The 24,215-nt window shown below is 35.4% G+C and overlaps 3 protein-coding genes across 6 annotated transcripts in view; 2 read left to right on the forward strand and 1 right to left on the reverse strand.

The window, feature by feature from the left end:
- Fur2 (furin-like protease 2) overlaps positions 1-24,215 on the forward strand; it is a 1,328,139-nt gene that overhangs the window by 198,939 nt on the left and 1,104,985 nt on the right. The window lies entirely within an intron of this gene.
- Positions 15,174-19,348, forward strand: LOC141485624 (uncharacterized). Its single transcript, XM_074182656.1, has 3 exons — positions 15,174-16,429; positions 16,490-17,110; positions 19,257-19,348. Exons 1-3 carry the CDS (start codon positions 15,361-15,363, stop codon positions 19,346-19,348), a joined length of 1,782 nt encoding a protein of 593 aa, XP_074038757.1. The 5' UTR covers positions 15,174-15,360.
- Positions 20,594-22,794, reverse strand: LOC141485625 (uncharacterized). Its single transcript, XM_074182657.1, has 3 exons — positions 21,840-22,794; positions 21,178-21,779; positions 20,594-20,638 (listed from the first exon to the last, which is right to left on the reverse strand). Exons 1-3 carry the CDS (start codon positions 22,792-22,794, stop codon positions 20,594-20,596), a joined length of 1,602 nt encoding a protein of 533 aa, XP_074038758.1.

A 24,215-nucleotide genomic window follows, 5' to 3' on the forward strand; every position in this document is an offset into this window, starting at 1 on the left:
GCATTGCCCCTATTTCAGTAAGGAACTAAAATCTCTTCGAAACAAGCCGAGATATGTGGATATTCATCAGTCTCCAGAGTTAGGTTAATTCGCAAGTGATTGATCCACCTTCTTCTTTTTCAGTGCGCGGTCAATGGACTTAGGTTATTCTTGCTCCCCAGCTATGAGTTGCAGTCCTCTTGCTTCATGAAGCAAGAGCCGAATCGATCCCTCTACGAAACCCTTCATCACTTGGAAGGGTCGATTGCAGCTTGAGAAATAGTTCTTATGCAGATTCTGTGAAACATGTTCTTCCTTATGAATCAGTAGAGAGTTGTCCTGAAAATCTGAAGAAGAAAATTGCATCTGATTCTTTAGAAAACGCTTGCTACATGAATAGCATTTTACAAATGTTATTCATGACGAAGAATTTCAAGAACGAGGTTTTAATGATGAACGAGAACGACAATGGTTCCTACTTATTCACCAAACTCAAATACCTGTTCATGCAGCTGCAGTTTCGTAGGAATGTATCATCTTTCCCGCCAATTGATTTCCTGGAATCGTTGAAGTCCACTAGATACTCATTAGGACAACAAGAGGATTGTTCAGAATTATTGGGGTTTTTGTTGAATACTCTTCGTGAGCAAAATAATAGCAGAATCAATATTCCTGACCGTTCTGGACTGAATGATTTTGTACAGTCTATCTCGTCTTGTATTTGTAAATTTCTTGTTGGAAAAATCCTCACTTGTTTACTTTGTAGTAAATGTTCAAGAGGTAGCAAAAACCTATGTGTATTTCTGGAACTCTAACTAGCGTTTTCTAATATTACGAATAACCAGTTCGTGCAAAGCTTATTGTTAAATCATCTGAAAATGGAACTTTTGAGAGGTGATGATCGACTGTATTGCCAAACATGCGCCTAACTAACTGACTGTTATAAGAAAACAAGTATAGCTGACGAATCAGTCAATCTAATAACTACTGATGATCTTCAAACATGACTCAACCTCTGACGGAAGCACCAAATTCTTACGAAGGTTCGAAATAGTTGAACACCTCAACCTAGCAGACCACCATTATAATATTCATGCAGTCATTGTTCACTGTGGTTCTGACATTGAATCTGGTCATTAATACGCCTTGGTCAAAAACTAAACGGACTGGTTTAAGTGTCACGAAGTGTTCTGGCGATGAATTGAATTTATGGGAGCCTCTGGAGACACCCTACATTTTGTTTTGTGAGAGAGAGGACATTATCAGATCAAGATTTTCAGATGATGTGGTACTGCAGGTGTTTTCGGGTTTTCCTGCAGCTGAAAAAGCAAATGCGCCACTGGAATAAATGAAGTCGCCCCGGAGCGCCAATTAATTTTTGTTGTTGTTTTATATTTTCATGATTTGAATTCAAATAATATGTATTGTTATAAATAGGTATTCTGCTGTATCGTGATTCTGTTCATTTTTTCCAAATCATGATATTTTGCCTGTTTTTATCCTAATATTCTAGATGTCCTTATGCGACTTTTGACCAATTTTTTCTTCACAAGTTCAAATTGAAGAAAAGCGCTACTGAAATCTGAAAAATCAACCAGACTTTTGGCGAAGATAGTGTTAATGAACGCACTGTTCGACGTTAGTTTGCAAAATTAAGTTCCGGAAATTTTAGCCTCGAAGAGTCCCATTGTGGAGTCCCATTTTAAGGTAATCGACAAAATGTACCCAAAATTGCGTCAGCTGCAGCCGGCACTGGTAAACTACTTGGGTTATCCATTGCAAATTCGAATATGTGTTGAGAATGTTTTTTTAAAACAGCAATTCTTATGTTTTAAAAAAACAACATTTCAAACAACACCAACATAACTTCGTACTTGTGAAGTTCTGTTGGAAGCTGTGGTGTAGTAATTAATGTTACTGGAGTTTTATTCCAACATCAGACCGCTATCTTTAACATCCCGACACGTGTTTCAACTTATTTCAATAAGCTATATAGTAAACTATCAGGTATTAGTCCACCATTATTATCCATAATATTATAATGTTGACTTATTTCTAAGCTCTCATAGGCATCTAGATGCCTGTTATTAACTTGTCTAACTAATCTTAATGAACTAAAGTCTATGGAGTGGTTTCGTTGTAAAACATGATGCGCCACTGCTGATTTTTGTGGTCTTCCAAATTTTGGATGTACTTAATGTTCCTCATATCTTATTTCAATAGATCTATTTGTCTGTCCGTTATATTTTGCATTGCACTCCTTACATTCAGTTTCGTAAATTCCAGACCAAATTTCGACTTCGTCCTTTGGATTTCCTAAAAGGCTCTGTAGTATATGACTTGTTTTAAATGCTAGCTCCATCCATACCTTGTTTCTCGAAAATTTTTCCAAAGTTCTTCTTCGTGTATTGGTGGTATGGAAGTGAGATATATTTATCTTGGTTTTCGTCGTGTGATGTTGGTGTTTAAATTTTTCCTTCGAAACCTTCGTTGTTAATGTTTTATTTGATGGTATAATGTACACTTGTCATATCATTAATCAAAAAGTTGACATTTAGAATTCATTTTCCTGTTGTTGATGTTGCATGAAAACTTCAAAAGTTGTAGGCAATCAAACACGCTGAGGCGTACTTTCAATAAGCAAAATAAGGTACCACTAAAATTATATCTTTATATAAAGCACTATAACAGATTTAAATTCATTTTACAGTATCGCTGGCTGTCATTCAGCAATCCCAACAAAAAATCCATTACCTAACTTCGGTCTGAACATTCCATACTAGAACGGCTCCATAAAACATCACGCACTATAAATCTAACAGAGAAGATCCGTACCTACCCGCAGAGTCGACGGTGGCGGCTTTACGACAAGGAAACTCCGAATAATTCGACTTCCTTCCACCTTTTAACTTCCAACGTGCACCTTTTCCTGGTTCGCGGACGCCAAACCGCAACACATTTGCATCAAGTCGGCAATTACAAGGCTGTAGGACGCAAAAGCGTCGGCGCACAGTGATAAACCGCAGGCTTAACCTATGAATCCGACGTCAGCCGACATTTATTGCGACGTTCGCATTAGGGCACTCGGTTAACCTTTCTTTCATTCCTATATTAAGACGTTTTCCGTTGTCCTTTTTCGGTGTGTCGCAAGGAGGAAATACGATTCGAGTCCCATTTGGGAGATTTATATCTGAGACGGGGTTCTAGATTCACTTCGGGGGGAGAGAAAGATTTATACGTGCGTAGCTCCTCGTAGAACATCGCGATTCGAACACAATCAGCGGACAGTTACAAGAAATCTCCATCTGATTTTGATATATGTATGTAACGAACAGTGTTCGCAACGAATGGCTTTGAAATAGTGACCTCGTCTAACGATTCTTGGCGAATGACGTAATGAAGTACCAGAACATATCTCGAATACTACACACACGAAATATATATGTTTCATAGATCTCTCACATCTTTTGTTCGATAATCCTTAGTCCCCTTAGTTTCCGCTCAAAAAGTGACCATTACAAAGCTTTATTTTTAGGACAAAACACAAGCACTACAGGAAAATCTTCAAGGCGCTCTCAGAGCGGTTCCTGTGCGAAAGTAGCGATTCACATTGGATTTGAATCGCTGAGGATTGAATCCATTTAGAAAAACGTTCTCGGAAGGTTTATTCCACATAAACGCAGCTCTCCGGATAAAACAGTTCACAAACAGTGAAGTTCGAGGTGTGCTGAGTTGAACCTCACAGTCCGTCGCGTATTTATGATATATACCGCTCATGGTGGAATCAAATATGCCAAGTCACTTGAACACTACGAGTGAAAGTGTCAAGAGAATAGAGACAAATCTCCAACCTTTCTTCGATGTTCCAGGCTATCAGGGTTGCACGTGATGTTCGCGACTTCAATCAGACGGATGGCTCTTTTCTGGATGCAATCCAGCAACTTGAGGGTATGTTTGGGGGCAGAGCTCCATACATGAGAACAATACTCCAAAAAAGGTCTGATCTGAGCTTTATAAAGCATCAAAAGTTGCTGAGGTGTGTATAGTTTTCTAGTTCGGAGCAGTGTTCCAAGCATTTGATAAACACCCTTTGCAATTCCAGCTACATGATTGTGCCAAGACATATTGGTGTCCCAACAAACTAATCGATGCAAAAAGTGGAATTGTTTGACCTTTGGGAGCATGAAGTTGTTTTCAAGGTACAGTCAATATTCTTAAAATAAAATAGCGCCCAGTTGGACATAATTCAGACTAAGTTGTTTGAATACCGCTAGTTCTGACAAACATCAGTATTAGGATGATAAGAAATAGCATGGAAATGGCAATTTCTGATATACCCAGAAGGAAGTCTCCATATTTTGTCACGTCAGTAACTAATGCCAGTGTTGCACCAATTCCTATCAATTTTTTGTATCCAGGCTATAACGTCCATTGCCGATTGTTCACATGATGACTTCAAACATCTATCTATATCTGTCTAGTAGTGAAATTGCTAGTTCCATAAGGTGAGACTGATGACGTTCAAGAGACATCGGCCCAAAGTACTATTTTCATCACTTACAAACACTGAGTGAGCAAGTATGTGAGAGTGGTTATCCCAAGTTTGTAGATTGTATCTCCAATTGATGACACTAACGTCTGAAGATGTCAGCCACCAGCCCAGGCGAAACGTCAGGAAAGAATTCCAACCGATGACGTTCCAAATTTCAGTTTTTAAAGACGGCTGTGAAAGGAAAATAATTCATGAGCTCTTTAACGTCTGGACAAATTCCATGAGCAAATAGCCATATTTCTTATTCTCACTGGCTTTCCTATCTAGATGTGGAGAAACACTTCAGACTTTTTTTCAGAGCAGAATACAAGCACTATAGGAAAGTAGTGCGAAAGTAGCGATTCACGTTGGATTCGAATCGCTGGAGATTACCTAAATTCATTTGGAAGAGCAGTAAAGGTCGAGGTCTACTGAGTTGAGCTTCAAAAGGATGAGCAGCCACAATTCGTCGAGTATTTCTGATATTGTACCGCTTTTTATGGAGAGACAAATCTCCAACACTTTTTTCGATGTTCCAGATTATCAAGATTGCGAATGATGTTCGAGTCTCCAATCAGGCGGATGCCTCTTTTCTGGGTGGAATCCAGCAGCTTCAGGGTATGCTTAGGGGCAGAGCTCTATACATGAAAATAATACTCCAAAAAAGATCTGATCTGAACTTTATTATTCATCAAAAGTTGCTGGTGTGTGTACAGTTTTCTGGTTCGAAACAGTGTTCCAAGCTTTTGAGAAGCAGCTTTTGCAATTCCAGCGACATGATTGTACCAAGACATATTGGTTTCCATTTTAATTCCAACAAACTTATCGAAGCAGAAAGAGAAATTGTCTGTCGAGACATTATTATATCCGGTTCGGAGACATTCATCTTTTTGGAGAAAACCGATGCCTGGTTTTTCGTAGCATTGAATTGAACCAGGTTACTTTTAACCCAATTCGAAATCACTTCTAGATCCTTAATAAGATATGCAACCTCCTGCTGCCGGTGGAGATGTGCATATGCAGCCGTTGTCCTGAAATCCAAATAAGTTATCCCAGGTTCATAATTTTTATATTGGGTTCCAATGTACACAATATCAACCAGCTTCAATTTCCATATATAAATAACGAACAAGGTCGCGAAAGCAAAGATATTGCAATAAGCAGCTAAATTACCCCAATTATTGAACGTCAATAATTTACTGTTCAAAGAATCAGCCATCCTGAAGTTCGTGCATAAATTGATTTCAGTTTCGAGTGAACTTACGATAAATGTTGAAGAATATCTGATAGAGAGAAAAGTAGAAAAGTTTGATACTTACTCAGTTAAATTTTGAGAGAAATGGTTATTCGCAGGAAAGTGAATTGTTCTTTTTGTTCAAATGCTGCCTATACTAAAGATTAGTTTCAAGTTCATGAAAGATGAAGTTATTATCAGAGTTGATTTCAACTAACAGGCACCGGCTACTTTTGCCAGATTGAATATGATATCATCAGTATCATCTGTATTGGGACCTAATTTTTCACACGACACAAGTAGAGTACATAATTTTATTTGACTAACCGGGTAACGTAATCATTAGATTTGAATAGTTTTGTACACTTCCTGATGATGGATTGTTTAGCGAATCGCACGTCGAAAAAGAAGTACTGTGATTATGATGTATGGCAAGAATATTTTCATTAGATTCGTTCCATACCAGAACTCTGTCCTATCGAATGCCTTATGGAATTTGGAGAGTTTACCTCATACATAACATAAAGAGAACCCATTATTGAACTTTACGCTACGATGACAATTTCCAGTGTAGACGAGATCTCTAGGCCTAGCCTGACTCTTTGCCGTCTAGTCAAGAAAACATTTTCAGTACGAATAATTTTCGTACCCTTTGATAAATTTGGAAATAAATATTCCCAATATGCAATGCTGCACGTCACTTTCCGCAAATATATTCCACGATGTATGATAAACGACTTTGATGTCGCTGTGACTCTTCGAAAGAACATTCAGATGAGACGTTAGTTGCATATGACAGATGCAATTTGTTGCAGTTTATTTATAATTCCGATTACGTTCGTTCGGTACGAAGTTTCTCTCCCGGTTTGAAAGAAACGATTTAGGAAGTTTCGGTCTCGGAGTGTTCGACGATGCAAACGAAGAAGCGGTTTCGATAGAAGCATTGTACGTGCCGTGTCTGAGTGTCGGGAGTTTTTGATGTATGTCGATTTTAGGTTTTGAAATTCTGTTGGTTACATGCTCAAAGTTTCAGTTGGAAACTATACGATTCGAGTACGTAGAACTACGTTATATTTTTTAGATTGAAATAAGTCAGTTGTTTATCAGTGGGGGGATTGCACAAAGAATACAGATCGGAAACTCCGCCTATTTCCTTTGATGTCAGGATCGCCGCCTGTCATCGATGACATAAGTAGATCACACTTATTCCGTGACGTGAAAAATCGTAATTTATGAATGAACTGCATGGTTTTTTCTCATATTATTATCCAGATTTATACTGAAGAACCCTAAGGCAAGTGTCTTATGGCGAAACATCGATGTCTAACAGTGAGGACGACAGTGTTCCATGTAAGTTGAATTTACCATTCATTTAGTATATTGTGTAGAAATCCTGTGAATGATATCTGATGTAATTCCATAACGAATGTTAATAGTACAAACTGACTAAAAAAAAGTGTTTTTTGTATGATTTAGTGTTAATATGAAAATATCAGTTTCGAAAGAATTTTTTTTTGTGTAATTCAATGTTTATATGAAAGTAGCTGTTTCAGGAGGGCTTTTTCTTCTAGTTTGTGTCTGAAAGTTACTTCTTGGTATGATCTGCACATCTATGTATAGAGTTACTATTCTGAAAATTGATTGATTCCTTTCTTTCTTTGAAACATTCCCACATTTTCTGTATCAAGATGGAGTGGTGGTAGAAAGCCAAAAACTTTCTTTCTCAAAAATAATCAATCCTGAAAATATGACCCCTTCAATATAGATATGATATATTCATTTTGTAGAAATTCATATTGAATGAAGAAAATAACTTTGTTCGACTTCTACTAATTTTTTTATTCATTATTACCGGTTTTGGTTTATTAAACCTTTAAACCATGGTTTAGAAATCAGAAAAAAGTGGTTTCTTCATCCTCTATATTACTTTGAGTACGTTTGTAGAATTTGAGGTTAGTTGACGGTATGTATTATTCATTCACATCATAAACTGAAACACATTTTTATATTATCATTAAATATTAAATATACAAATGAATCAATAAATCAATAATAGATACAAATAATAAATTTATTAAAGTCTGGAAAAATTGAATTATTCCAAATAATAAATTGAATTGAATATTATCTCCTTTAAATGATCTTAAAATTTCAAATAATAAAATTTATCGACAGTTTGTCCCATAAACAGTACAACATGACGATAGCTTCAAAATAAATTTTAATAAATAATTGAAATACATGAATGAACTTGAACGAATAATCAAATGAAGAAATCAGCGAGAAATAATTTGAAAAAATACGAAATATAACTTCTTACGTGCGCACATAAGCACATACATACTCTCTTATTTCATTTTTACTACAACCTGTCAATGAAAAGATAAGATCCCTGGAATTAATTTGTATTATATTAACCCGATATATGATATGATGACGAATTAGCCAATGAATGAATATAATAAAACTGTATATGATATATGAGCATAGAAGATATGTGAAAAAAAAATCCTATCTTGATAGTCTTCATTGACATTCAGTGTTTGATTTTTGCAATTGGTTTTCAAATTTATAGAGTTGTGTGAATTCAACTCATTTAACTTCTGTTGGAAAAAATACTGTGATTGTGTTCGGTTGATTTTTTGAATCTTTAATTAACCATTCGTTTTGATTATTTTTCAAAAAAACTCGTTAAATTTGATTAAGATGATTATGTATTTTTGGAATGAATCATTTCTTCTCAGTAGCACAACGTCGCTGTTCCTGAAGCTAAAACAAAAAATTCAACTTCAAACATGAAACTATTCATATTCACACATCGGTTGTTCAAGTGCTTCTGATAATTGCTGAACTTTTGCCGTATTTCACAATGTACATGTTTTGGGATTACAGAAACTTATCGAAACAGTGATAATCACGAGACAAATGGACATCGGCGATGTGATTGTACGCCGTATCATAAATTCTAATGCTCGAATTACATACAACTCATACCGTTAACTCGATAACTTCCGGTAATTAATTCCGGTTAAGATTTAATCGACACAGGTTCCGTTTTGATTGTAACTGAATTCGTTCCCGTCAGAAATCGATCTATTTCGAATTGGATTAAATAGTGTTGGAGAATTATCAGGCTTGATCGAACGCAAATACGCTTAGATGGGATCTCCATGAGCTTCACCGTCTCGACATATTCAATTCCAGATGAGGACGTTTGCATTTGACATTCTCTTTATTGCAAAAGTATGACGGGATATATTAATTTCTGAACAGTTGCATTTTGATACATCACAAATCAACACTTTCGGTAACGAGAGTGTACCAATTTCAAAACGATTCATTCGTCCCAAGACATACCTGGAGAGGTATTTGAGAGAGAAGTTTCTTGAAGTCTACAAACCCTACTCAAAATTTTCGAACTAACAAATGAAAATGTATGAAAAGGCACTCACGATGTAGCTTCCGAATGCCTCTGTAGATATAAACTATTTCGGTAGCTGATAAAGAACCAATACTACTCAAACTATAAATTACACTTAATGTTCTGACGCTGCATGTGGCTGAAGTCTACGGTAAAGGTCGCGAACAGTTGTTCTTCTAGCGGTAAAGAAATCCTTTCGTTACTTGTTATTTATTTGCATGCTTGAATTCCTGTTTCTTAACTAATAAATTAACAAATAGTTGTATGATTTTTGGTGTGGTATATGTTTGATTGGTGTTATAAAATAAGTAGAGGAACTAAGAGAGTACGGGGCAAATGGCAACACCGCCTTATGGGAAATACCATGTAAATTTAGGGTAAAAAGCCAAGCTCCGTTTTACAAATTTTTGTCCCAACATGGGAATCTCCATAAGACAGTGTTGCCAGATTTCCCCAGATCCACAAGATTTCATACACCATTCAGATGTCGCACGATCCACTGTATTGAAAATAAAAATAAAATAAGTCTGCGCGCTCGACCCAATACAATCTGGCATTAAAGATGAAATTCAGTCGTCGCCACCCTCGTGTGGGTTGAATAATTTCCCAAACTACCTGTTCCATATTAAAGAGTAGGGTCTGTGTGTGGGTGAACGGCCAAAAGCCGTGATGTTGTAATCTATTTAAGACAGGTGTTGAAGTATTGTGGAGTGAGAAGATTAAATAACGTGCATTTGATGAACAATATTGTGAAATCTCGTGAAGTATTAACTTGAAAATTATCAACTTGAGTTGTGTCAAGGTAAGGTTAGGACGAATTGTAATTTAGTATGAACTGAAGAGAGTAAATAACGTGCATGTGTAGATATTGTCGAATCTCGTGAAGTATTAATCTTAAAATCATCAACTTGAGCTGTGCAAAGGTAAGGTTGAGGCGGATTGAAATTTAAGACAGGTGTTGAAGTAGGGTGAACTGAAGATTCAACATAAATCAAACCAATAAAGCACAAGTGATAAGAAATAAGAGTTCAGAGAGTGAATTCTTGTTGTTTGTAACTATCCAATAGAATTTAAGATCTGAATCTTGTGCAATGCTGTAATCATTGTTACGAATAAAATAACAGTTATTATTTAGGTATATTTTATGTAGGAAAAACACTGAAAAGATTGGAATTGAATTACAGAATACATATTCGGAAGACAAATATTTTAGGATTGAGAAAATATTGGGGTTTGGTTAGAATTTAAAAATTGTCGGAAGAGACAACTGCTTTAATGAACCGATTTTCTATAGTTTGTACCTATATTTTTTGGTAACGTTTAACAAAAAACTTGTCGATTTTGATATTGCACGTAACTTTTGCATTCCGTTACGACCTTCACAGCATATGATATCGGCGTAACTATATCTGAAAAGTAGAATATGCCATCACTTTGATCGAAAATAAATTCATTCACTTCTCATTAACATATTTAGCCATCAAGTTTGATTTGACTTTGAAATAAATGCAAGGTTATTATCTGTCGACGTCATGCTAGACGGATGTGTGTGAGGTATCCATAACAGATGCGTAGACTCAACACATAACATTTTACAGGAGAACGGACTGACATTTTTCACACATATGCATGTCTAACATGAACTACCACATATTCATTAATGATTAAAAATGCTACACTATATTTTTCTGAAATATAATTACATCATAATTTGAAGCAACATAGTAGATGATATTGACGTAAATTCAACTGAAAAATGTGTATCACCTCACTTTGGTCTCTTTTTCCCCACATATTGGCCAGATCTGATGGTGAAGTTTGGTTTAACCTTGAAACTGAATGCTAGGTTTTTCTCGAGGGTCGAGTTTCCATGTATGCCGATGACACAACAATCATTGTGACGTCCTCAGGTCTAAATGAAATTGAAGATAAACAAAACTAGTAATCAATTAATTCGAATGTTGGTGTAGAAACAATCATTTAATAAATAATGAAGATAAAACAACATTTATCCAGTTTCAAATATCAGCGCCCTCTCCAAATAAATCTAGGTTTCGAAACAACAGAATATACAAAATTCCTTGGAACACAACTTGACAATAAATTGTCTTTCAATAATCACATCGAATATTTGTGTACTTCTCTGAAAAAATGTATTTTTCCATCCCAACAATGAAATCAAATTTTTTGAGACATAATCTCTTGGATATATACTATGTTCTAGTGTATTCTAAGCCTGATATAAATAATACCATTTGGGATACTCATCAGAAATAAATAGAATCTTTATAATGCAAAAACGCTTCATTAGACTAACTTTGATCTCAAATACAGAGAATCTTGTGAGAAAACATTCCAAGACAAAACATTTTTCATATTTACCATATATTTATCTTCACAAAATATTAAGCTACGTTCATGTACATTCCCATTTGCTAACAAGAAATGAGGAAATTCACTCTTATCAAACGAGACGGAGGAACGACTTCCATCAGGAAAAAATAAAACGTAATGACTACAAAAGTTCACCACTTTATGCCGGGGCAAAATATTTCAACTCATTAACACACAACATCAGAAGTGAAACAATTTTTCTCAAATTCAAGAAAAAAGTCAAAGACTTTTTGGTAACAAGTTGTTTTTACTCCCTGAAAGAGTATGAAGATAATATTTTTGTGTAACATGTGCTGTTATTGATATAAGTGACATTAGATAAAATATCTGTTGTAAAATGTGACGTGTTATATATACATTCATGTATCAAAAATTATTAATAAAATTTGACTTTGACTTCTCTGCCAATGTCATGCTAGGCGGAAATTTGTAGACATGTAGTGTCAACACTTGACATCTTACAGGAGAACAGATTGATATGTCTCACACATATGCATGCCCCTGCATGAACTTCCGCAGGCCTAAAAACGATGTAATAGTTGAAAATGTCACACTACATTTGTCTTTTCGAAACATAATCTATTACAAATCTGAAGCCATATAATAGATGATATTGATATGATTTCAATTGAAAATCAGTTTGGTTTGGGCTTGAGACTCAACGTGAGTTTATTCACTGTCAAGGTTATGCTATACGGATATTTGCGGAGTTTCCGAAAGAGATGCGTAGGGTCAACACATGCCATTTTGCAGTAGAATAGATTGATATTTCTCACACATGCATATGCTCGCCTAACAAGAACTCTCACGTATTGCAATACAATCTAATCATTTGAAATGCAACACTATATTGCAATATCTGACGGTGGAGTGTGGTTTGACTATGAAAATGAATACAGAGTTCATTCTTTGCGAGCATCATGCTAAATGGGGTTTGGAAATTCTCCAGAACAATGCGTACAGTCACAACAAACCATTTTACAGCGAAAAAGACACATATTTTCCACACCTAAATATATTCTCGGCATGAACTTTAACATGTCGCAATACACATATTTCAATTTGAAATGTATTACTATATTGTTCTCGAAACCCAATATTATCCAAGATTCAGGCCAATATACCATATACAATATACCATATACCAGTGTGTTTTCAACTGAGAAAGGAGGTATTTCGACACTTCGACCTGAAAACTGATTAAGTGTGATCTTCAACTTGAATACGAGCTCATTTTCTGTCGATGTCCTGCTATACGGGGCTGTGAGCCCCAAAATATTACAAAATGTACACATTTTTCGCACATTCACACGCATGCTTCACACCAACTTTTTCATGTTGTATTATGATGTATCCATCAGAAGTGCAACACTAGGAGTTTGATACAAACTAGCATTCAATTCCAATACAAGAGTGTAGGCTAAAGAAGGCGAACACAAGTATCTCAAAGATTTTTTTTCAGTTTGAATTATTCAATATGAAGTTTTCACATATTGATTTCTCTATTCTTCCAATCAGTATAACATTTACTTGCTGCATGATAAAGATACAATAATGCAACTTGTCGCTATCGAATTGGGTATTGTAATAGCGCGATACACATATTTTCCACATTTTCACTGTTGTTCCTGTAAATATAGTGTTTCAGACTAATATATTTATCATCATAGAAATTCATTATTCTGACATACTATGATTCCATAAGACATGTGTCTTTATAGCAGATTTTATTCATATTCATATTTGATCACATTACTTCTAACGCAAAGCTTTCCCCGCTAGGTGGTGCTGTTTCTAATTTACTGTTCGAGGAATATTTCCCGGCTATATATATATAAGCGCTCCACTTCGGTCGATCATTTATTGTTGGACCTGCTTCTGCAATTTTGAAAAATGTTTGCTGATGTGGTGAAATATATCACATCTATCCTTAGCCTCATAAAGGATGAATACAAGGAGAAAACAGTGAAGGATGGACTTGAAGAGTGTTATAAGGCTTCTAAAAGAATAAAAAAAGCTCTGAAAAATACTACTACTATGGGTGGGAAACAAAATCTGCTAGCATTCTTGGCCAATATTACAACACTACGTAATCAGATTAAATTTGAGATGAAGAAAGGATCAGGCCTGATAAGCCGGAAAGAGACAGCCTCTAATCGAGTACATTGGGCTGATTCAGTATCGGCTTTCAATTCACGTATCCGGACTGGAGTGATTAGTAATCTCAAGCATAAGGACCCCACCCCATTTTTGATCGACTGTAAGACCCTTTTTGTGAGACGAATTCAAAATGCATTGAAAAAGGATGCATTTTTGAAGGTTAATATGACATTCGGTGGAGAATTTGAGGTTGTCAAAGGCGATCGAATCTTAAACGAATATAAGTATTTCACAACATCTAACGCATCGATCCATAGTACCACTGATATGAATATGTGGTTTGAGGAACATGTTATGGAGCCAATCATGATAAAGTTAGAAGAGTTTCAGGAACGTGATAGTGGTTGGACGTTGAAAGCAGTAGTGAATTTGGGGGTTAACATAAACAAATTTGTGCCGCACAGAGGTTCATCATACATTGAGCTACCTTCTCAAATCAAACGAAAACAAGCATGCATAAATGTAAAAAATCATGATAATGCCTGCTTCGCTTGGGCCATTGTTTCGGCGTTGTATCCAGTTGCCCATGGACAACATTCAGATCACATTCTATCTTATCCTGACTATTCGAAAGTTCTGAAGTTGAAAGGTATTCACTTTCCAATGACAATTATTCAGATAAATAGATTCGAAGAGCAAAATGATCTCTCAGTCAACGTTTATACGTTGAAACTTTCTAAATCCAAGTATACAGTAATACCGCTAAGATTGAGTCTAGCAAAAAATAAAAGCAAACATGTGAATCTACTCATGATTCAAGACATGTATTACGATGAAAGATGTGAGGATTCAATAAATGTCTATGATGTTACGTCACCAACCAGAAAACACTTTGTTTGGATTAAAGATCTATCTAGTTTGGTGAGTAATCAACTCGACAACCATAATGGAAAAAAATATTTTTGCAATAGGTGTTTTCACTATTTTTCCACGCAAGCTAAGTTAGATAAACACCTTGAAGACTGCTCGAAGACAAAGGAATGCCTACCAAAATTACCCATGGAGGGAAAACATATTTTAAAGTTCAAAAATTTCAAAAATAAAATTACATCGCCTTTCATAATATACGCCGATCTGGAGAGTGTATTGATATCTACACAAGATGGCAATAAATATCAACGACACATTCCGGCATCTATTGGATATTATGTGAAATGCTCTTATGATGATACGCTATCATTTTATCGATCATTTCGTGGTGAAAATTGTATGAAATGGTTTGCCAACGAGATAGGTCAGTTTGCTGAAGATGTTGCAACTGTGTTCCAGTGTCCATTCGATATAGATATATCAGCCAGCCAGGAAACAGATTTCAGGGTAGCAACTCATTGTCATATATGTGACAAACCATTCACTATATCAGACAAAAAAATACGCGATCATAATCATCTGATACCTGAAAATAATTATCGCGGGCCATCGCACAATGAGTGCAATATTAACTATCAAGATGATCAAACAATTCCCATCGTGTTTCATAACTTATCAGGGTATGATGCACATTTCATTATAAAAAATATTGCATTGGATCTCAATGGAAGTGTCACTGTTTTGCCGATAACAAAGGAAAAGTATATCTCCTTCACTAAAAGTATTTTGCGTAGCAATATCCGCTTCAGATTTATTGACTCATTCAGATTCATGAGTTCTTCGCTGGATACGTTAGTATCATATCTTTCAGATTTTCCAAATCTCATATCACAGTTCTCCAACCTCTCGAATGATCAACAGCAGATTTTGACAAAAAAAGGCGTAATGCCGTATGACTATATCGATTCTTTCGAAAAATTCAATGAAGATTGTTTACCCCCTATCGAAACATTTTACAACAAATTGGAGGATAAACCGTGTCCTAGGAGATCTTACTCACGTGCCAAGTTGATATGGACTACTTTCAAGATAAACACATTGGGGGAATATACGGATCTGTATTTGAAGACGGATGTTATGCTTCTGGCTGATGTCTTCGAGCAGTTCCGCTCAAGTTGTCATAAAACTTACGGTTTGGATCCTGCTCATTATTTCACTCTGCCTGGCTATACATGGGATGCTATGTTATTCAAAACGAAACATCAACTTGAACTTCTCACCGATGTAGATCAGCTGCTTTTTTTCGAAAAGGGAACAAGAGGTGGATTGAGTCAAGTTTGTTCCAAGCGAAGAGTCACAGCTAATAACAAATACATGGGTGACAATTATGATAGAGCCAAAGCTGACTCATACCTGATGTATTTCGATGTTAATAATCAATATGGTTGGGCAATGTCTCAATATCTACCATACGGCGGATTTGAGTGGATGGACACCAACATTGATATCACAAATGTGCCTGATGATGCCTCAGAAGGTTATATACTAGAAGTTGATCTGGAGTATCCAAACAGCCTTCACGATATGCATAAGGATTTACCATTCTGTCCCGATCATGTTGATCCTAAGACAAAAAAATCTCGAGCCGAAAGTACATCGGATGTGAAACAATTCAAATTGATGGCTACTCTTCAGTCGAAGAAAAAGTATGTGATCCATTACAGAAATCTCAAGCAGGCCTTAGAACATGGTCTCATTTTGAAGAAGATTCATCGTGTTCTAAAGTTCAAGCAGTCCACATGGTTGAAGCCCTACATAGACTTGAACACACGTTTGCGAACTGCTGCTTCGAATGATTTTGAGAAGAACCTATTCAAACTAATGAATAATGCCGTATTTGGTATGTACTACTATATTGAAAACTCAATTTTTGTCTCATATATATAAATATTTGTTTCAGGGAAAACTATGGAAAATCTGAGAAAGCACTCTGATGTTCGCCTTGTAACGAGTTGGGATGGGCGATATGGTGCCGAAGCCAGAATCTCCAATCCTCGGTTCAAGAGTTTGACTGTCTTCGATGAAAACTTGGCGGCCATTGAATTGGGAAAATCCGAAATATTCTTCAACAAACCTATATATGTTGGAATGGTAGTACTGGATTTGGCAAAGTTGACCACATATAATTTCCATTATGAGTACATGGCTCCTAGGTTTGGAGAAAATTTTTGCGCAGTTTATACTGACACGGACAGTTTGATTTATGAAATTATAAATTATGATCCATATGAGATGATGAAAAATGATTGTCATCAGTATTTCGATACTAGCGATTATCAATCAGATAACATCTACGATATTCCCCGAGTGAATAAGAAAGTGATTGGATTGATGAAGGATGAGAACAACGGAAAGCTTATGATCGACTTTATTGGACTAAGATCTAAATTATACTCAACTAAAACTGCAACGTCAGAAGATCAAATCACTGATCTGAAAGAAAGATTGAAGCAGGAGAATTATGAAAATGATGAAATCAACCAAATTGTGGCCAATTTTGGAGTATCCAAGAAAGCGAAGGGCGTTAAACATAATGTTGTCAAAACAAAAATCGCTTTCGAAGATTACGTGACCTGTTTGGAAAATTGTACCGAAATAGCAATCACACAAAAATTAATAAAATCCTATAAGCATAGGGTGTATTCAACAGAACAAACGAAGATTGCTCTGAATCCTAACGATGATAAACGCTATCTAATTCCCAAAACCTACGATACTCTTCCATGGGGACATTACTCAATTCAAAATCTATGAATATTGATTGATAACAATATCAACTACAAATTATTCTCGTCTCAAATAAACGATTCTTTGTTCGAGTGAAAATCACATATCACATTGAAAGTTTTTGTTAACATATTATCCTGTTGCTGAGATACCGGTGTATTTTTGTGATTCAAAGCAGAACTATTGGAAAAATGAATCCTACTATCATTTATTTCAAATTGAATCATACACCTATGATCTGCCGAGAGAGGTTTTATATAGGGCTATTGGCGATGTTTTTTCCTCTATAATCTAAAAAACAAACGCTCCGGCAGCTCTACCTCCAGGGTGGTGTGGAAACGAGCAAAAAACTGTTTTAAGGATGAACTCACAACCTGACGATATCAACCCTTTGTCCTCATTTTTTATGGTGAAATTTTTTGGTCTCTTCTTTTGGAGGGCTTATAAGTATCTATTAAGTCGATGTATTTCCCGAAAATATTAAATTCAACTTTCTCATCATATCTTTTGTAAACATACAACAATAAAAATTATTCATATATTATGTAAGATCTTGTTCATTATATCTTTTTGGTTAACATTTTGTGAGAAGTTGTTTTGAATCATTAGTTAACTTGAATGTGTTTTTATTGATGTTCGAAATATTATTTTCAATAGAAACATACTTTTTCTATAACATCAATCATCTTGTAAAATCAAAACCATAACACGGGGAAAAGATCCATGTTGACTTCAGGACGACATATTGACACAACCAGAAACATGACCAGAATAACTGAAAAAATAACCATTAAATCATCTTGTATGAAAGCTGTTCGGAAAAAAGGTAACTGAAACTAGTTTTGATCTATTTCACTACCAAAATAACCAAAAACGTAACCAATTGTTCATCTTGTATGAAAGCTGTTCGGAAAAGCGTGTAACTGAAACTGGTTTTGATCTATTTCAGTTTGAGATCAATTCAAAAATAACTGTTGACTTCTTTTGAATACATGTTGTTGATATAAATAGACGAAATCACACATAAAAATTCAGTTTTGACCAAATTGCAGTATATTTCATAGTAAAGCACTCCATCAATTATGAATCTCGATATTATAGAAAATGTCAAGTCGAACAAACATATTAATATCAGCAAACCCTTTTCAACATTAGTCCTTATTGAGATTAAAATCTTTCATAATTACCAATCAACCACATCTATCCTTCAACTATTCTACACAAATATCTTCAATTTCATCAAAAGTCTAATATGAAGCCACATAATTGAAAATTGGTATGATGGAGATTGCGATCATACTGTTCGAATGAAACAATCACATTACAATTGTATCGTATCAATTGTTTTGCTATTCGTCTGTATGTTTGATCTAAATACATAACTTCGATATTTCTATGGCTACACATTGAAACATTTTCTCAAATTTGTACCAATATATTTCGAATACGCACTTGGTGTTATGAGAGTTTACTTGATTTTGAGATTTACTGGTGTAATTTTTCTGCATATCAGTAGAATGGCTTTAGTTTTATAGGGAGACTAGATCAAATTTATTTTTTTTTTCAACCATTCTCAGCTGGAAATAAAGTCCAAACATAACGCATTTATGATTCAACACCAGACATCCCTGTTTCGACCCCGCCATAGCTCTCATCAGTGGTGTTACGCTGAACCACAAATGCATTGCTAGAATCAACTGTAATTGAAGAACAAGCTATAGTAAAGAAGCGGGTTTACATCTCTGCCCACGGCGAAGGTGGAGTTTGCAGACCGGTTTCGGGCTATTTGGCCACTTGACTTTATGTTCATGATAGACACTACTTTGCACTAACAAGTAGTCGAGTGGCAAAATAGCCCGAAACCGGTCTGCAAACTCCACCTTCGCCGTGGGCAGAGATGTAAACCCGCTTCTTTACTATAGCTTGTTCTTCAATTACAGTTGATTCTAGCAATGCATTTGTGGTTCAGCGTAACACCACTGATGAGAGCTATGGCGGGGTCGAAACAGGGATGTCTGGTGTTGAATCATAAATGCGTTATGTTTGGACTTTATTTCCAGCTGAGAATGGTTGAAAAAAAAATAAATTTGATCTAGTCTCCCTATAAAACTAAAGCCATTCTACTGATATGCAGAAAAATTACACCAGTAAATCTCAAAATCAAGTAAACTCTCATAACACCAAGTGCGTATTCGAAATATATTGGTACAAATTTGAGAAAATGTTTCAATGTGTAGCCATAGAAATATCGAAGTTATGTATTTAGATCAAACATACAGACGAATAGCAAAACAATTGATACGATACAATTGTAATGTGATTGTTTCATTCGAACAGTATGATCGCAATCTCCATCATACCAATTTTCAATTATGTGGCTTCATATTAGACTTTTGATGAAATTGAAGATATTTGTGTAGAATAGTTGAAGGATAGATGTGGTTGATTGGTAATTATGAAAGATTTTAATCTCAATAAGGACTAATGTTGAAAAGGGTTTGCTGATATTAATATGTTTGTTCGACTTGACATTTTCTATAATATCGAGATTCATAATTGATGGAGTGCTTTACTATGAAATATACTGCAATTTGGTCAAAACTGAATTTTTATGTGTGATTTCGTCTATTTATATCAACAACATGTATTCAAAAGAAGTCAACAGTTATTTTTGAATTGATCTCAAACTGAAATAGATCAAAACCAGTTTCAGTTACACGCTTTTCCGAACAGCTTTCATACAAGATGAACAATTGGTTACGTTTTTGGTTATTTTGGTAGTGAAATAGATCAAAACTAGTTTCAGTTACCTTTTTTCCGAACAGCTTTCATACAAGATGATTTAATGGTTATTTTTTCAGTTATTCTGGTCATGTTTCTGGTTGTGTCAATATGTCGTCCTGAAGTCAACATGGATCTTTTCCCCGTGTTATGGTTTTGATTTTACAAGATGATTGATGTTATAGAAAAAGTATGTTTCTATTGAAAATAATATTTCGAACATCAATAAAAACACATTCAAGTTAACTAATGATTCAAAACAACTTCTCACAAAATGTTAACCAAAAAGATATAATGAACAAGATCTTACATAATATATGAATAATTTTTATTGTTGTATGTTTACAAAAGATATGATGAGAAAGTTGAATTTAATATTTTCGGGAAATACATCGACTTAATAGATACTTATAAGCCCTCCAAAAGAAGAGACCAAAAAATTTCACCATAAAAAATGAGGACAAAGGGTTGATATCGTCAGGTTGTGAGTTCATCCTTAAAACAGTTTTTTGCTCGTTTCCACACCACCCTGGAGGTAGAGCTGCCGGAGCGTTTGTTTTTTAGATTATAGAGGAAAAAACATCGCCAATAGCCCTATATAAAACCTCTCTCGGCAGATCATAGGTGTATGATTCAATTTGAAATAAATGATAGTAGGATTCATTTTTCCAATAGTTCTGCTTTGAATCACAAAAATACACCGGTATCTCAGCAACAGGATAATATGTTAACAAAAACTTTCAATGTGATATGTGATTTTCACTCGAACAAAGAATCGTTTATTTGAGACGAGAATAATTTGTAGTTGATATTGTTATCAATCAATATTCATAGATTTTGAATTGAGTAATGTCCCCATGGAAGAGTATCGTAGGTTTTGGGAATTAGATAGCGTTTATCATCGTTAGGATTCAGAGCAATCTTCGTTTGTTCTGTTGAATACACCCTATGCTTATAGGATTTTATTAATTTTTGTGTGATTGCTATTTCGGTACAATTTTCCAAACAGGTCACGTAATCTTCGAAAGCGATTTTTGTTTTGACAACATTATGTTTAACGCCCTTCGCTTTCTTGGATACTCCAAAATTGGCCACAATTTGGTTGATTTCATCATTTTCATAATTCTCCTGCTTCAATCTTTCTTTCAGATCAGTGATTTGATCTTCTGACGTTGCAGTTTTAGTTGAGTATAATTTAGATCTTAGTCCAATAAAGTCGATCATAAGCTTTCCGTTGTTCTCATCCTTCATCAATCCAATCACTTTCTTATTCACTCGGGGAATATCGTAGATGTTATCTGATTGATAATCGCTAGTATCGAAATACTGATGACAATCATTTTTCATCATCTCATATGGATCATAATTTATAATTTCATAAATCAAACTGTCCGTGTCAGTATAAACTGCGCAAAAATTTTCTCCAAACCTAGGAGCCATGTACTCATAATGGAAATTATATGTGGTCAACTTTGCCAAATCCAGTACTACCATTCCAACATATATAGGTTTGTTGAAGAATATTTCGGATTTTCCCAATTCAATGGCCGCCAAGTTTTCATCGAAGACAGTCAAACTCTTGAACCGAGGATTGGAGATTCTGGCTTCGGCACCATATCGCCCATCCCAACTCGTTACAAGGCGAACATCAGAGTGCTTTCTCAGATTTTCCATAGTTTTCCCTGAAACAAATATTTATATATATGAGACAAAAATTGAGTTTTCAATATAGTAGTACATACCAAATACGGCATTATTCATTAGTTTGAATAGGTTCTTCTCAAAATCATTCGAAGCAGCAGTTCGCAAACGTGTGTTCAAGTCTATGTAGGGCTTCAACCATGTGGACTGCTTGAACTTTAGAACACGATGAATCTTCTTCAAAATGAGACCATGTTCTAAGGCCTGCTTGAGATTTCTGTAATGGATCACATACTTTTTCTTCGACTGAAGAGTAGCCATCAATTTGAATTGTTTCACATCCGATGTACTTTCGGCTCGAGATTTTTTTGTCTTAGGATCAACATGATCGGGACAGAATGGTAAATCCTTATGCATATCGTGAAGGCTGTTTGGATACTCCAGATCAACTTCTAGTATATAACCTTCTGAGGCATCATCAGGCACATTTGTGATATCAATGTTGGTGTCCATCCACTCAAATCCGCCGTATGGTAGATATTGAGACATTGCCCAACCATATTGATTATTAACATCGAAATACATCAGGTATGAGTCAGCTTTGGCTCTATCATAATTGTCACCCATGTATTTGTTATTAGCTGTGACTCTTCGCTTGGAACAAACTTGACTCAATCCACCTCTTGTTCCCTTTTCGAAAAAAAGCAGCTGATCTACATCGGTGAGAAGTTCAAGTTGATGTTTCGTTTTGAATAACATAGCATCCCATGTATAGCCAGGCAGAGTGAAATAATGAGCAGGATCCAAACCGTAAGTTTTATGACAACTTGAGCGGAACTGCTCGAAGACATCAGCCAGAAGCATAACATCCGTCTTCAAATACAGATCCGTATATTCCCCCAATGTGTTTATCTTGAAAGTAGTCCATATCAACTTGGCACGTGAGTAAGATCTCCTAGGACACGGTTTATCCTCCAATTTGTTGTAAAATGTTTCGATAGGGGGTAAACAATCTTCATTGAATTTTTCGAAAGAATCGATATAGTCATACGGCATTACTCCTTTTTTTGTCAAAATCTGCTGTTGATCATTCGAGAGGTTGGAGAACTGTGATATGAGATTTGGAAAATCTGAAAGATATGACACTAACGTATCCAGCGAAGAACTCATGAATCTGAATGAGTCAATAAATCTGAAGCGGATATTGCTACGCAAAATACTTTTAGTGAAGGAGATATACTTTTCCTTTGTTATCGGCAAAACAGTGACACTTCCATTGAGATCCAATGCAATATTTTTTATAATGAAATGTGCATCATACCCTGATAAGTTATGAAACACGATGGGAATTGTTTGATCATCTTGATAGTTAATATTGCACTCATTGTGCGATGGCCCGCGATAATTATTTTCAGGTATCAGATGATTATGATCGCGTATTTTTTTGTCTGATATAGTGAATGGTTTGTCACATATATGACAATGAGTTGCTACCCTGAAATCTGTTTCCTGGCTGGCTGATATATCTATATCGAATGGACACTGGAACACAGTTGCAACATCTTCAGCAAACTGACCTATCTCGTTGGCAAACCATTTCATACAATTTTCACCACGAAATGATCGATAAAATGATAGCGTATCATCATAAGAGCATTTCACATAATATCCAATAGATGCCGGAATGTGTCGTTGATATTTATTGCCATCTTGTGTAGATATCAATACACTCTCCAGATCGGCGTATATTATGAAAGGCGATGTAATTTTATTTTTGAAATTTTTGAACTTTAAAATATGTTTTCCCTCCATGGGTAATTTTGGTAGGCATTCCTTTGTCTTCGAGCAGTCTTCAAGGTGTTTATCTAACTTAGCTTGCGTGGAAAAATAGTGAAAACACCTATTGCAAAAATATTTTTTTCCATTATGGTTGTCGAGTTGATTACTCACCAAACTAGATAGATCTTTAATCCAAACAAAGTGTTTTCTGGTTGGTGACGTAACATCATAGACATTTATTGAATCCTCACATCTTTCATCGTAATACATGTCTTGAATCATGAGTAGATTCACATGTTTGCTTTTATTTTTTGCTAGACTCAATCTTAGCGGTATTACTGTATACTTGGATTTAGAAAGTTTCAACGTATAAACGTTGACTGAGAGATCATTTTGCTCTTCGAATCTATTTATCTGAATAATTGTCATTGGAAAGTGAATACCTTTCAACTTCAGAACTTTCGAATAGTCAGGATAAGATAGAATGTGATCTGAATGTTGTCCATGGGCAACTGGATACAACGCCGAAACAATGGCCCAAGCGAAGCAGGCATTATCATGATTTTTTACATTTATGCATGCTTGTTTTCGTTTGATTTGAGAAGGTAGCTCAATGTATGATGAACCTCTGTGCGGCACAAATTTGTTTATGTTAACCCCCAAATTCACTACTGCTTTCAACGTCCAACCACTATCAC

This window comes from Leptinotarsa decemlineata, unplaced genomic scaffold (genome assembly GCF_025532065.1).
Source record: "Leptinotarsa decemlineata unplaced genomic scaffold, Ldec_3_MD MMD2_tig00026328_RagTag_RagTag, whole genome shotgun sequence".
NCBI classification, from domain to species: domain Eukaryota; kingdom Metazoa; phylum Arthropoda; class Insecta; order Coleoptera; family Chrysomelidae; genus Leptinotarsa; species Leptinotarsa decemlineata.